This window comes from Saccostrea cucullata, unplaced genomic scaffold, assembly GCF_032062105.1.
Source record: "Saccostrea cucullata isolate Sc308-1 unplaced genomic scaffold, CSIRO_AGI_Scuc_v1 ctg685, whole genome shotgun sequence".
Taxonomy (NCBI): Eukaryota; Metazoa; Mollusca; class Bivalvia; order Ostreida; family Ostreidae; genus Saccostrea; species Saccostrea cuccullata.
In genome coordinates, this window is record NW_026922643.1 from 115,212 (window position 1) to 129,507 (window position 14,296).

At 34.6% G+C, this 14,296-nt stretch overlaps 1 protein-coding gene across 5 annotated transcripts; it reads left to right on the plus strand.

Annotated features, from left to right (window-relative positions):
• Positions 1–1,672: 1,672 nt before the first annotated feature.
• On the plus strand, positions 1,673–13,776 carry LOC134262139 (NACHT, LRR and PYD domains-containing protein 14-like). 5 transcript variants are annotated; one of them, XM_062744533.1, is made up of 3 exons: positions 1,673–2,573; positions 5,322–5,476; positions 11,393–13,776. In XM_062744533.1, the coding sequence occupies exons 2-3, from the start codon at positions 5,371–5,373 to the stop codon at positions 13,510–13,512; spliced, it is 2,226 nt and encodes a 741-aa protein (XP_062600517.1). In that variant the 5' UTR covers positions 1,673–2,573; positions 5,322–5,370; the 3' UTR covers positions 13,513–13,776. The 5 variants fall into 5 exon arrangements, with proteins under 5 accessions (XP_062600517.1, XP_062600518.1, XP_062600520.1 ...); XM_062744534.1 differs by lacking the exon at positions 1,673–2,573 and adding an exon at positions 5,001–5,066; XM_062744536.1 differs by lacking the exons at positions 1,673–2,573; positions 5,322–5,476 and adding an exon at positions 8,467–8,664.
• Positions 13,777–14,296: the final 520 nt, after the last annotated feature.

The following is a 14,296-nucleotide window of genomic DNA, read 5'->3' on the forward strand; positions in this document are numbered from 1 at the left end:
AAATTTTAAATTTAATAGTTTCTAAAATTTAAAATATGGGCATTATACATGTAGTCTTACATGTAACATTTAATTTAATACCGAACAATGGAAAACAAAGCTAACTGAAAAGTAGTGCCCCTAATTAAATAAAAGAAGAAAAATAGAAGTAAGTATATGGCTGAGCCTCTTAAATTGAATTTTTTGTTCTCTTGGGAAGAAATTTAGCTTGACACCCCACCCCCCATTCATCATGAACATGGGTCAATGAATAAAGTACATTACGCTGAAATAACAATTTCCAAAAAACATAAATTTTTGGAATGAGGGAATCAATATTAATATTATTTTCATGCTAAATTTAAAGACAAAACCTGCTTCGGTGAAAAATGGAAGGATTGACTGAGGCATGCAGCCTCCTTTCAGTTTCTTCTACGTACGTGCCTATATATAGAATTTATAACCTCAATTTAGCAACATTTTATCCGTATATTTACCATGTCCTATTTTTGTGAAATAAACATCTAAACATGTAATGTTCCCAGGATCTCACTCTGAAGTAAATTAAACCAAATCAGGGGTCATTAATCTGACACCGGAAAACGCCCACCCCCGGGGTCCCGCAGGTACTCAGACGAAGTAAGGGTCATTTATACAAATGTCCTTAAATTAAGAGACAATAAAAGCTAGTTTATTTCTATTGTGTATGTCCGTGATTTTCACGGTGAAGAGACTTGGGATCATTAAATTCAAAAACTCCACAGGAAAACTTTAATGTTGTACACATGTATTAAACAATGTTCACAGACGTTGACACGGAAACAGCTGTTTGCTATGGACAGGAAATGTGTCTTTTTCAAAACAGATTTTTTTTTATTTCCTTTAATTTTTCTTTTATAATTGATATGTTTGTTGTGTTGTTTTCCTCATTATGATTTTTTTCTGATGAACGAAAACTGAAAAAAAAACTTATGGAAATTAATTTTCGAATGGAAATAATTTCGAACAACAAAAGTAATTTATTCTAAGAGCATATATTTTTTTGAAATTTATTATCGAATCAAGAATGAAATACCGGTACGTATATGCATTGCTGTTACTAATAAATAACATTTAAAATATAAGGGACGCGGTCGTTTTAATATTTATAGTCTTTTACCAATGCATCACCCAGAATCCCCAAATGCTGCATGCATGCATTGATTTAGCATTTATCAAAACTAATAATTTATAGTCTATGGAGTATGGTATAAAAAACATAAAAAACTCTCATAGGAGTGTTAACGAATGGATCACATAAAAATTAAGAATATACGTCCACGTACCAAACGATCATATTTATCAATCATGGCATCATTTACAAAAAACTTACAAGTAAAAAAACATACATACAATGCAGTAGAATTGTTCTACTTGAAAAAAAAACAAAACAAACAAAAACATACAAACAGCTAGTGTTAAGTCAGGAAATTTGACTGAGCTTGATTTTTCCTCTTCCTTACCCATATAACGAATCGACGAACATTTGACAAGTTTTGATTTCTAATCTTCATCGATTTAGAGAGGAAACGCAGTTGCACAGGAAAAGGTCTACTTGAGAAAATATTTATTATAATATAAAAAAAAGTTGCGTATAAACTGAAATTTTTCTTCCATTGACATTGGCAGAGCAAATGGAGACCTACGTGTATATATATGATAAACGGACTCCCCGTATATAATACTCAAAACTGGCAAGGCTTGTTTGTATGTAGTGACTCGTGTAAGTATATTAAGCTGGATAAAAAAAATCTTATCTCGCAGGAACGGGAAATTTAAAACGTTCTGTGATGGCCAGGTTTTAATCAAGGGGCGCCAATGTTTGATGACATCTTCATTCTGTGAGCGAGCCCCAAGCGTCTCTGTGCATCGATATTCTTCAGGTGTAATTTACCTGTGAACAGCTGATCGATAGCAATGCGTATTTACATAAGGAGCGCACACTCGGAGTTCAATGGTAGTGACCTTTTCTGCGGCTTTAGGAAGTTTTCAGACAGACTAAGGATTATTCAGTGTCGTAATTTTAAACTTGTTTTGATATTTTTATCGGATGTACACTAACATGTATATAAAAAAACAACTTTGTTCTGTTTAGGACAGACGACGTGAAATTAAATATTTATATTTTTTCCTTGATTTAGACCACAGTGATTAAGCAAGCAGTGTTTTTCCTGTCATTTTTCTTAACGAATATTTGGACGTATATTATAAATACAGACTAATTTAGGACAATCATTAAAGCACTTCACATTCGAAGGGGGAAAAAATGGCTTAAAGTTGACTCTATAGATGACATACTGCGATAATTTCCGACTCAAAGGAAGCTCGTTATGTATTGACAACTGAATGGGTCGGTTCACTTGTTTGAAATAGAGGAGCATTCATCAGCTAAAGTACTCGGTGCTTGTATTTGTCCATCAGATATCTGGAACTCAATTACATTCAACGATGAGCAGCTATATAACCCAATAAAACAGTTTTTGCCTGATATTATAAAACTGTGAACTACTGTGAATATATATCTATAGCATGCGGAGTTTATTATTCATAGACAGGTAATTTTTTTATTTGCATTAGCATTAGACGTTTTTTTCTATATAAATAGATATAGGTATACGTGTATATATGAAAGTGAAGGTGAAACCAACTTAAAACTCTTCAAAAAGGATTTATGATGTAGAACCAAGGTAATTTTTAACGTTTACCTTTTAAAGGGACTTTACATACTGAATTTCTGTCTATATATTTGAATATTTGAGGAAGGAAATTAAAGGTATGTACATTTATTTTAGAAGTACAAATTATGATACATGTATATTTCATTTTAGACCATTGACTTTCTTTGCAAACACCCATATTCAGAAGGAAAAGTAATCAGTGTATTACTAATGGGTAAGGGGCAATAAAACGTGTACGAACTCACTTTTGATGCAAGTCTCATTTTTACCTGAATACATGACCATATATACATGTACATATTCTTCAGTATACATGTGCATGATATTGAGGTCAAAAGTGAGCTCATCCAAGATATATGGCCCCGGAGCCAGATTTGAAATGAATCCTCCCAAATGTCACGTATATACAATGTATTTCTAAAAATTTTCCCCATCTCGTACTTATCACTGTCATGTACGGGACCGTACGTTGATGGGAATTTAACACTTGTTTTCGATTTGAATATGAAAAGTGCCTTAATCTTGTTTGTACAAAATATTTTTGACCCGTCTCTGAGAAGATTGCACTGTTTGTTTTAACAAGAAAAGATTTACTTTATGAATGTAAAAAGGAATTTTAAAAATGCTAATTAGGCTATTTATGTGGCAAGGAAGATACCAATAACACACTGTATATCTGTAACTGTTTCTGTTGGTTTTACTATTTTAAGTTTTTTTAACAACCATGATTTCGATCTCTCTCTATCTCTCTCTCTCTCTCTCTCTCTCTCGTGATTTAAATTTACAGACGAAGTCACTAGACAAAATTGCTTAGAACCAAGTAGTCACTTCCTTTGCAATACACCCCCCTCCCGAAGGAAAAGAAACTTAATATGCGCGTTTTCTTTTCTTTTTTTAATTATAATTTCACTTGATTTTTTTTTCAGCTCGCATTTACTAATTACAAAATTCTGAATGGAAAGGCAATAAATTTGTTTTCGATTTTTTTTAAAAAAGGCCTGAATAAGTGCTAAAATGTGTTTCAACCAGTCAAATTTTACTTGATTATTTGCTGCAGAGTTTTGATTTTTTAAAAATGAAAATAAGCAGAAATAATATGAAAATTTCAATTATTTCCAAATATTTTGGAATTAATATACCATTTCTGGTATTTTCCTATGATTATATTTTAAGAAGCTTTAATTGTTCAAATGCTGTAAATGCACCACTTGCTGTAAAAGACTCCGGATCCCCCTTCCGCGATGAAGAGGTTAATGTAAAATTACCTAGTACAAATCTTCAAAGTGGCCGTAAGGAAATGAAGTGTGCAAGATTATATCAAATACTCAAAAGATATATAGGTCCCTGACCTTCAAATCAAATGAATGTATGGTGTTTATAATATAGTGCCTATTGCAGTCCTGATTAAATATGAATTGGCCACACATTGGGAAACTTGGTAGACGCCTCGCTAAATGACCACCGACTAGACACACTAATTGAAAATGTATAATACATAGGAAACAGATGACCCGGTTATTCAATCAATAGTATACGGTAATCTGAAGGCAATTGGCAATATTAATACGTGAAATTTATGTGGAAAAATCAAAGAATCGATATTTTATCATGCAGTGTAATGGTTATTGATAAGTTAAATTTTTATCACCAGTGTTATTGGCCGGATTTGTAACCAGAGAGTACAAATATAGCAAGTTGATTAAAATTAATATCTGTACATCTGACATACTCATTTTCAGGAAGAATTCATTAAAAGTCTCTATTAAAATTTATAATTAACCGACAAATGAACCACAGTCTCTCTTATACATATGTAAAGGCATATTAAATATTTTTAATGTTCCACATGTAAAACTATAGCCTTTTAAAAAAAGTTTTTATTTCAAACATTTTAGAAATTAACAACACAAAATATATGTTGATGTATATCATTTACATATCAACATTTGAGCCGAATGAACTTAAAACAGTTGGTGCGATGCGGTCGTGGGATAGACGTTTGTATATATAAATAAAATTTCTGGGATGAAATTTCATTAAAGAGAGTTGCGATAATATTTTTTTTTTCAGTGAAATCATCATGAACTTGCGCGACTGTATAAATTTAACACAACGCCCAGTTTCAAATAAATCAGTTTATATGCATATTTCATTTACCACCCACCAGAGTTGCACCTAGTTAGATTAGATGGTTCGGTTTTTCCTGCAAGAATGTTCATACGTAAGGCGCTTTCACTTTTGACAATATTACGACACACGCACGGTAGGAAGTTATTGAATGAAACAACTGAATGAGAGAATTTTGGCGGCCTTCTGAATTGAACACACGCGTTTTCAATTAGCACGCCTTTCCATTGGTGTGGGAACATCGTGTGTATTTTTGCAATTCAATTACCATACTTCGCCTGACTTATATAATGATATCACTACATACACACCATGGGAATTTATTACCATCGGCAGTTAATTATTGGTCGACCATTCTATAGTTAATCAGATGGATATTAGTGTAGATATATTTAGACATTCGGATAATGTGTATATCCGATTTTGTGCTTATCAACTTGGAGTATGTATCAACATATACTATAAGGTGTGAAATGTAGTCAAATATTTTCATTGCAGTTTTCATCAGGAAGGAATTAAAGATACATCCTTGTCTAACTGACCCATCATGGGAGGCAACTTGAGTTGTGCCGTGAACAGGAGGGGCGTAAAAGACCCGGATCACCTGCCCTATGGAGCTAAAGGGACAGAACTCGCCCCTAATTTACTGACAGGTAAGTAAATTTAAAAGTTTTTATCTTTCATCACCTTTATTTCAATTCAGCCAGATAAGTCCATGTATATTGTAGATAAAATGATAAAGGCACACTTTTAAACTTGACTGTCAACCTCTTTAAATTAATTTTTAAACTATGTATACTGAAGTGGCTTAAACATTCTGACATATGTGGCTAATAGCTATTAAAACTCGTCAGGTAACAGGTGTGCTCTTGTTCATTAAGGGATTCTTTATCCTTTGATCTGGGGATAAATGAATGTGAATTGTTAAAAAAAAATACAAGAGACTTAAGAATTTAAAAGAAAGAAAACAAAAACTTTTGAGACCAAGGCATGTCTTAAGTTTTCAACAATTCAGGGCTGTCTTTTGTTGACATACAATGATGATAAAGCCGCGATAGCTTTTAACGAGTGTCTTGTCAAAAAGAAATAAATATATAAATAGAAAAGAAAGCAAATATATCGTTTGTGTGAAAAAGCAGTAAGATTTGGCATTGATTTGAATTTTTGAAAATCCTTGATACCTTTGATTCTTCGAAAAGGACGTATTTGTAAAATCTTCTAAAAGTCTAAGTATTCATTATGTTCATTGTCCGTAATTAACACGATATTATAATAATTAATGATATACGTGTCTACAGACTCCCACATATAATAAACTAAAAGTGAGCAGGATTTCCGTTTTTCACACAACAGAAGTATACAACTGAATTTTTAGAATTGGTTTTTTTTTATTAAATCAAAGAACTTCAAAAGCGGTTATGACGTCACGAATTCAGGAACTGACATCGATTTGCCATTTTCCTGATTTCTTTGGGGACATTAGACCCTTTGAGGAGAATCTTCAAAATCTATATTTAATAACAATAAATCACAACAAAACCTACTCAATTTTTCCTGTCACTGAAATTAGACTTTATGGTATTGCACTCGATTTTTTTTTTAATTCTGGTAAATGTCCTATTAAGTTCTACTGCTGCTATCTGCTGCTCTAAGCAGGAAGCTATTTTCGAGGATTGTTTTAAGTATTCTTCCATGAAACATTAAACATGCCGAAAATTCTGCCATCACATGCATTTATTGCAGAGAAACGAAGCGATGCGTCAATAATACCTGATTTGTACTTTAATGTTATTGCAGAATGACTTAAAGGGAATCTATATGGCTCGTCGCATAGTGGTACTGTAGGAAATGAAATAAAGTGCACGTGAAAATCAAAACTAGGCAATATTACATACGTTTACTCATTAGCAAACCAATTATAAGGACAACTTAAGGAGGCTATAAGTGTATATGGTTTAAAGTAACTGATGGGTTTTAATTTTGAGATAAATTCATCGTTTATATGAAATTATAGTATAATACAATTTCAAATTTTGCTTCAATCCTAGGGAAGATAAAGATAGGAAGATAAAAATGTATCACCCTTCATGTTAAATTGTTTCAGTCTGTAGGGATATGCAGGTAGGGAATTCGAGGTTGAAAAAATGTTGCGCCTTTCCCCCTGTCCATCACGAAGCTTTTTCTGTATATCTATGGTCCAGATGCCATGCATTTGTTAGCGCTTCATGGTGCCCCATACAACCTCATTAACGTACATTATTGTCTTACAGCGCGCACCTGTTTACAAAAAAAGTTACTCCAAAGTGTTTTGTTGATCTTCTCCATGTAGCTCTGGTTTCGGTGCTCTCAGGTTTTTATAGAATCATCAGGCCCCCAGATAACGTTTTTTGATCTATCCATGTTTTAAAAACCGGGACAAAATTAACATCATATTTGAATCTTGTTCATAAGAAAACATGTGATGAAGATCTTATGTTTAAGATTATCTTCAAGATGTTAAGTATAATAAGATTTAGGGATTTCTGAAATATGGATACTTTGTTGTGCATTCCTGGGTTGAACATCGGGCGCCTCAAAGTCTACTTTATGTGGTACATATATTACCAAGCTCAGTGCATTTCCCTTTTCCTTAATTAACCCGAAATATGATTATAATTTTCAAACAAAGTTCCAAGTAATCAAAAACAAGATTTATTTTGGGAGTGGTTTTTAAGAGTATTATATAATTATTTATTGCTCTGTGATTTTATTTTTCGACAGTAACTCTGTTTGTTTTATGTGTTCTAAAATACATACAACATTCTAAAAACATTTTATTGATTTTGTTCTTAATCATATTAATTGGGAGTGGTACACTTCAGTAAGCAGATACAATATCAATGGTATCTCTGTACATGTATATGTAAGAAGAGATTGGATTGAGGTTTTCTGATCTAGTAATACCAGTACTAAGATTACAGTGAAGTTTGTCTACCCGAATGTTACGTATTCCGAAGACTTTCCCTATATATACATACACAACGAATTCGCTAAGTTTCTTTCAGTATAAATACAATTCTTATCCGGAATGTTGTTTCTATGGAACCAGTAAAGTTCGATCGAATTAAAACAAATTTTACTGTACTGTATTATATTGGCAGATGAAAATAAAGGTTATAAGGTTAATAAACCTGCAACATAATTGCAGCTAGATCCCCCCACCCCGTTTTTTCAGCTACACATCTCCCCCTGGAGGGATAGGCGTGCGTTTTGGAGTTTAAGATTTAATTTTTTCTCAACAAAAGAAAATAGTATTTTAACTTGGAAATCTCATCAGGAGAAATTATTTTCCTAATTTTGCGATACAAAGAAAAATGGTAATACTAAATACATGTATATAATATTTACACAAACACTCTCTGTACACTATATTATAGCACTAGTTACACTCTGTGTTTGTATATGTAATATTTCAATAAATATTGCGCAAATTAATGTCCGGGTTTAGAGATTCTAATTTCACGACCATCCTTTAGGATTTTTATACTTATTAGAAAACGTAATTATTCAGGTCTATTTTTAACACATTAAAATTGAAAGTTTAGGTTGACACACAAGGAAATATATCGCATCAAACACTGTAAATTCTTATCAACACTTAAAGTGCTAGGCACGCTGAGGATTAATATAATCTACATATAAACAGATACACATGCAACTTCATATGAGCTTAAAAACGATGAGACATATTAGGACATTTTTATTTGCCTTTGGATTATGATTACATGAGACGTATTAGATATGTTTCATCTGCTTCCAAAAGTTCTGCGACGCGGACTGTCACGTGACGACCTATTCTCTGGTGGGTAAATTGCATAATGTCTCTGAATATTTGTAATACGTTTAATAATTTCTATTACGCCATTTTATTGATTTTGCTACCCTGTATTATGCCTGGTTATGAGTCAATTATTATTTCCATAGACAAAAAATGTTTGCATTCTGTATATTTAATTTTCTTGAAGGAAGAATTCATATGAAAAGTGGAAAGTAAATTAAGTTTTGGTTATCATCAATTGGACTGCCATTAGATTTTAAAAATGTATAAAGTCGCACAAAAATAGAGCAATTAAGGCAGAGGAAACTGGATAGGATGGCCATTGGATTTAAATTAACAGTGTCTTCGTGTTCTTGCAGAATCCATAAAAATCAATCAAAAATCCCGGTATCCGAGCTAATGTTTTATTTATTCAGGCCCTGATACGAAGTACTCGCCATCTTGTATCAAACACACCTTGTGTTTTGTCAGCTATCCGGTGTTTCTGTCTAATATTAATCGATACCATGGTAGAGGCAGCTGTCTCTGTAGACGATATCGATCTTCTATCACAGAAGAGTCCATTCCACTTTGTTGGCTAGCTCCGGGACTGTGTAGGGAATTTGTTTTAATATTCTTAGTAATGTTATGGTAAGTGAATGAACCTGATGAGATTTTCTATTGTGCATTAATTTGTACATTAATAACGTTAGATAGGCAATGACCCCTAAATATTGCTGTATTAAATGTGATCGATTATTTGGTTAGCTTTGCATAGATGTTAACAATTTACATGTACTACCGACGGTATTCACTTTTCACATTCTTTAGGGTAGCACCTACCCTAATTTTTTCTTCAAAAAAGCCCGGTCTTTCGGATGAGACCATTTAAACAGAGGTTCCGTGTTGCAATAGGTGCTTGCACGAAAAAGATCCCTCCCTGCTGATCAATGACCCTAGGTGCCGAGTATAGGACAAACTTTGCAGCTCTCTACCGGCAAGTGGTGGCGTCTCCATATGACTGAAAAATTCTCGACAGGGACGTTAAACAATATACAATCAATCAATTAAACAAGTCCATAGGAAGCAATTTCAATTGGGGGAGGGATACAGTCATTTCAGTTTCAGGTGGGGGTACTATCAACTACCAAAACCTTAATTGACGTCAATAAAAAGGTCCCCTGTACCCCTGCGGTTCCTACGACCATGCCCAACTTTGCATTTCGCACTCTCATCTCAGAGCTCTTCAGTTTTTTTGCATGAATACATTGTGTTTCTATCACATTAGATGTAAGTATTCTTAGCATATACAAAATTCCTTATAAGTCAATTTCAAAATTACTCGATTATCAACAAGAATAAAAAATCATAAATACTATATATATGTTATATTTCGCTTTCTAAACATTCATGTCAAGCTAAAATTATACATGTTCGAAAAATGAGTACACTGTTTTATCCGAAAACTGTTTCTTCTCCTACATGTATCGACCAATTATTAAAAATGTTAATTGCTCTTAGATTACATCAAAGACCTCGTAAAACATTACAATCTGTCATTAGCTCATCAAAGACCCAGGATAAAATAACATTCAACAAGTGAACTAAATCAGCAACACATGTTTGTTAGGTTACCGGCAAAAATAACAGTCAATTTACCAAGGTAACGTCTGTCTGGAAACAAACATACAAGACAGACATAGAATGTCATTCATTGTTAAAATCCGGGATCTGACCAGAAAAAAATGTCACGTGGTAGCAATTTACACGACTTGTGTTTTAAGGGTTTTTTTATGCCTTCTGCAAACTTTTACTTTCTTTCGTGCTGTGATATTCGACAGTGATGACACTGGGTATTTTTAGCTGCAGCTAATGCATCATTATTCTCTTTCTGTATCGAGCTTTTGCATTGTTTCATTGATTTTGTTGGATGCTGCCAGAAAGTTTGGAGTTAGTCGATAGAACGGGAGGTTTTTAAGATTCTTTCTTTTCTTAGTCATGCAGATTTTTTCACGGGAATTAAGACAAAATTACCGTATTGTCAACTGATGTTTTCAGTAAAGGTGTGACATGCTCTAAATCCATGTGGTTATACGAGTGTTATGAAAAGTTTTGAAAGTTGATGATTCTGCAAATTTTCAGTCCAATGGATGTTTGAAGTCACAATTCAAAATATATTCTTACGTTGTGACATTTGGAATATCTAGATTGTCCACTTTCTCTTCATCTATAATGGGATTACTTTACTGAACTTTGACATTTAGAAAATGAGTGGTTGTTTTGTCTTTGTAAATCGCCAATTGTTTGGCGGATCAAACTATAATTGTCGGCGGCACGAACAAGAGGCCTGGGCAGAGCAATGGGATTTTACGGACGAAGGTCTTTAATTCTTTTGTTTTCGAAAAAAAAAATTAATGTTCTTTTAAATATGTTGTATTCATACTTTATACATTATACAGCCTTTATTTCCTATTTCATTATCATGATAATTTTGTTCCTGTTAGTTAAACATATTAGATTTAATTATACGCAACGTGTAATAAGACCTATCTTCTACGAAGCGTTTAACTTGATGTATATTGTTTAATGGTAGTTCAGCCCGTTATGCGTCTTTCCAAACCGTAGGCAATTTTCCTGTGCATCGATTTTATGAAATGATGCAATGCATTTGTTATCCCGACATTTATTCATAATTTTTAGAGCCTTTCTGGTATTTAGCATAATTGATCCCAAAAAGTTGTTTTGTTTCACAATCACTTTCTTCTTTTGTCAGATATACCTGATGAAGAAACATCGAGATGGAAATTTTGGCAAAAACTTCACTTACGTCGAAGTGATCAAAAGCAAAAAGAACTTGAAAAGTTGAGATCAGACCTAGAAAATGGCAACCTTCCGATAGTTAATGCTTCGCAAATTGAAGAGGAGACCGGAAGACCTCATCGGAGCCATAGTTTGAGACCTCCCCCTAAACCCCCAAGAATGTTTCTTTTCCGGTCTTCATCGATCAGTACTCCACAGAATTCTGCTGTGATAAATCCAGGATCAGAACGCAATTCATTCATCATGTCCCAAGCTTACCAAAATTCTCGTACCCGTGACAATGCTAATATCCCAACCGCACACGTAGCACCAGTGCGCCAGGAGATTCCCGTGCAAACGAATGAAAATAATAATGACATTCTGGATAAAAAGGAGGAGGTTATTAAAAATGTAGACGAAGTGAAACCGATCATTTCACGACCCTCCAGGAGCGAGCAGACGATTCCTAACCGTATTAAAATCGTGACCCCTGACCTTACTCCGCGTAGAAATTTCAGTCGCCAGAGGCGTGCTTCGGAAATAGTCCCACAAGAAGAAAGACACAAACTGATAATACAGAGTTCCTTAGAACTTTTGTGTCAAAAACTTGACCCGCTGACCATTTTAAATGAGCTCAAAGAGAAAAGTGTCATTTCTGAAGAAGATATTCTGGCATTCCAAGAGCATCCCGATCGTCGGCTTGTCTGCGAAAGCATTCTTCACAACTTATTAGAGGGACCATATTCAAAGTTTTTCATTTTCTGTGATATTCTTAGAGACACCAATGATTACAAATGTCTCGCTTTGATCATGGATGTCATGAAGGATACATATGACGTCGTTTACAATATTCCCGCCATCGCTAGCGAAGAAATCCCGGTGATGGAGGAAGAGAAAACTGTAACATTTGAAATCGGGTATTACAACGCTGAAACGGGCGTTATGAAGCCTGTAGTAGAACTAGAGAAAACCAGAGACACAAGTAAAAGATTTTCTCGAGATTCTCTATTCTTCAAGAGAGCATCGCGTCTTTCATACATGTCTGTGTCAAGCGAGGGACGAGGAAGTGACGATTCGGTCTTGATAAATCATGGAACCCCTGTGATCAACATTTGCATTTCCGGACATTCCTTGCACGAAGGTCGAGCCCGAGCTCTGGCAAAGGTTGTGAGTAAGTACAACTGTATTCTCGAGCTACGGATTGGCAAAACCCAACTGACGGGACGAGACATTGGTCACATGTCCCAAGCAATCCAATCAAGTGCGAGCCTGACTGTCTTAGATCTGAGATTAAATTCGATCGGAAACGAAGGAGCACGACTTTTAGCCGTACCACTAGCAAAGAACACACATTTACGACAACTTAATATATCCTCCACTGGGATCGATCATGAGGGCTGTAAGAACTTATCAGATGCCCTGAAACAGAACAACACGCTTACAGATCTAGATATGAGTTTTCTAGAGATCGGAGACAGTGGTTGTATTTGTTTGGGCAATATGCTAAAGCAAAATAAAAGTATCAGTAAACTGCGCCTCCGCAGCTCCGGGATATCGTGGATCGGATGTGGAATTTTGTTTGAAGGTGTTCAGCAAAGTAAGACTCTAACAGTATTGGACTTGAGTAGAAACTTTATTGGTGATAACGGAATGGAAATGATGTGCCGCCATCTGAATGAGAAGTGCGCGCTCGTGGATCTTAATTTAGAAAATTGCGGAATTACGTCAGCTGGATGTGCAATGTTGGCTGACGTCATTATGTCAAACAAAACGCTTACAAACTTAGATATAAGTGTCAATTTTATTGCTGACAGCGGAGTAGCGAAGTTATCCGCTGCTTTGGAACGCAATAAAAGCATCAAAACACTGGGCTTAAACATGTGTGGGATAACTAACGATGGATTCTCTAAAATGCTTGATGTTCTAGAATGTAATCCTACTCTGACTTTACTTAAACTTTGCTATAACCGCTTGGGAAAAGAACACACAAATCCTTCCGCCACGTCTGACGACTTGAAATACAGAGTGCGGATCGTGACGTCATCAAATCCTAAACTTAAGATTCTTCTGTGGGGCAATTCCTTTGATGATTGAGCGCTACTTTTCACTGTAGTTTTCATTATCAGAGCCGATATATGTTTGTGCAAACTGACTTATGAAATCATTAAGTAAAAGAAATTTTTAAAACCTACATATATATTGTAACATTGATAAGCCTCTCTTCAAAGTATTTAAAGTTTTATTAAAATCGTTCATTGCAATACATTGTAGAAATTGACCAAACAAAGATCAATATCCACCTGATTTTTGATTAAGTACAGACCACATATACATGTAATCATGCTTTACATTAGTTGCTAAACTCAAGAACCAATGGGCCAATTTTAACCAAACTTGGCACAAAGCATCCTTAGGTGAAGGGGAGTTTAAATTGTTAAAATGAAGGGCCAAGTCCCCTTACAAGGGGAGATAATCAAGAAAAAGCAAAAATAGGGTGGGGTAACTAAAAAATCTTCTTCTCAAGAACCACTGGGCCAGGAAAGCTGAAACTTATGTGGGAGCATCCTTGGGTAGTGTAGATATTAAATTGTTAAAATCGTGACCCCCGGGGGTAGGGCGGGGCCACAATAGGGAATCCAAGTTTTACATAGAAATATATAGAACAAATCTTTAAAAATCTTCTTCTCAAGAACCACTGCGCCAGGAAAGCTGAAACTTATGTGGGAGCATCCTTGGGTAGTGAAGATATTAAATTGTTAAAATCATGACCCCTGGGGGTAGGGCGGGGCCACAATAGGGAATCCAAGTTTTACATAGAAATATATAGAACAAATCTTTAAAAATCTTCTTCTCAAGAACCACTGGGCCAGGAAAGCTG

Excerpts from the sequence above, each read along its gene's own strand:
- LOC134262139 (XM_062744532.1), top strand. The coding sequence starts at position 10,887 with ATGAGTGGTTGTTTTGTCTTTGTAAATCGCCAATTGTTTGGCGGATCA. Across the intron at positions 10,999-11,392 it reads ATGGGATTTTACGGACGAAG|ATATACCTGATGAAGAAACA; the intron begins GTCTTTAATTCT and ends TTCTTTTGTCAG.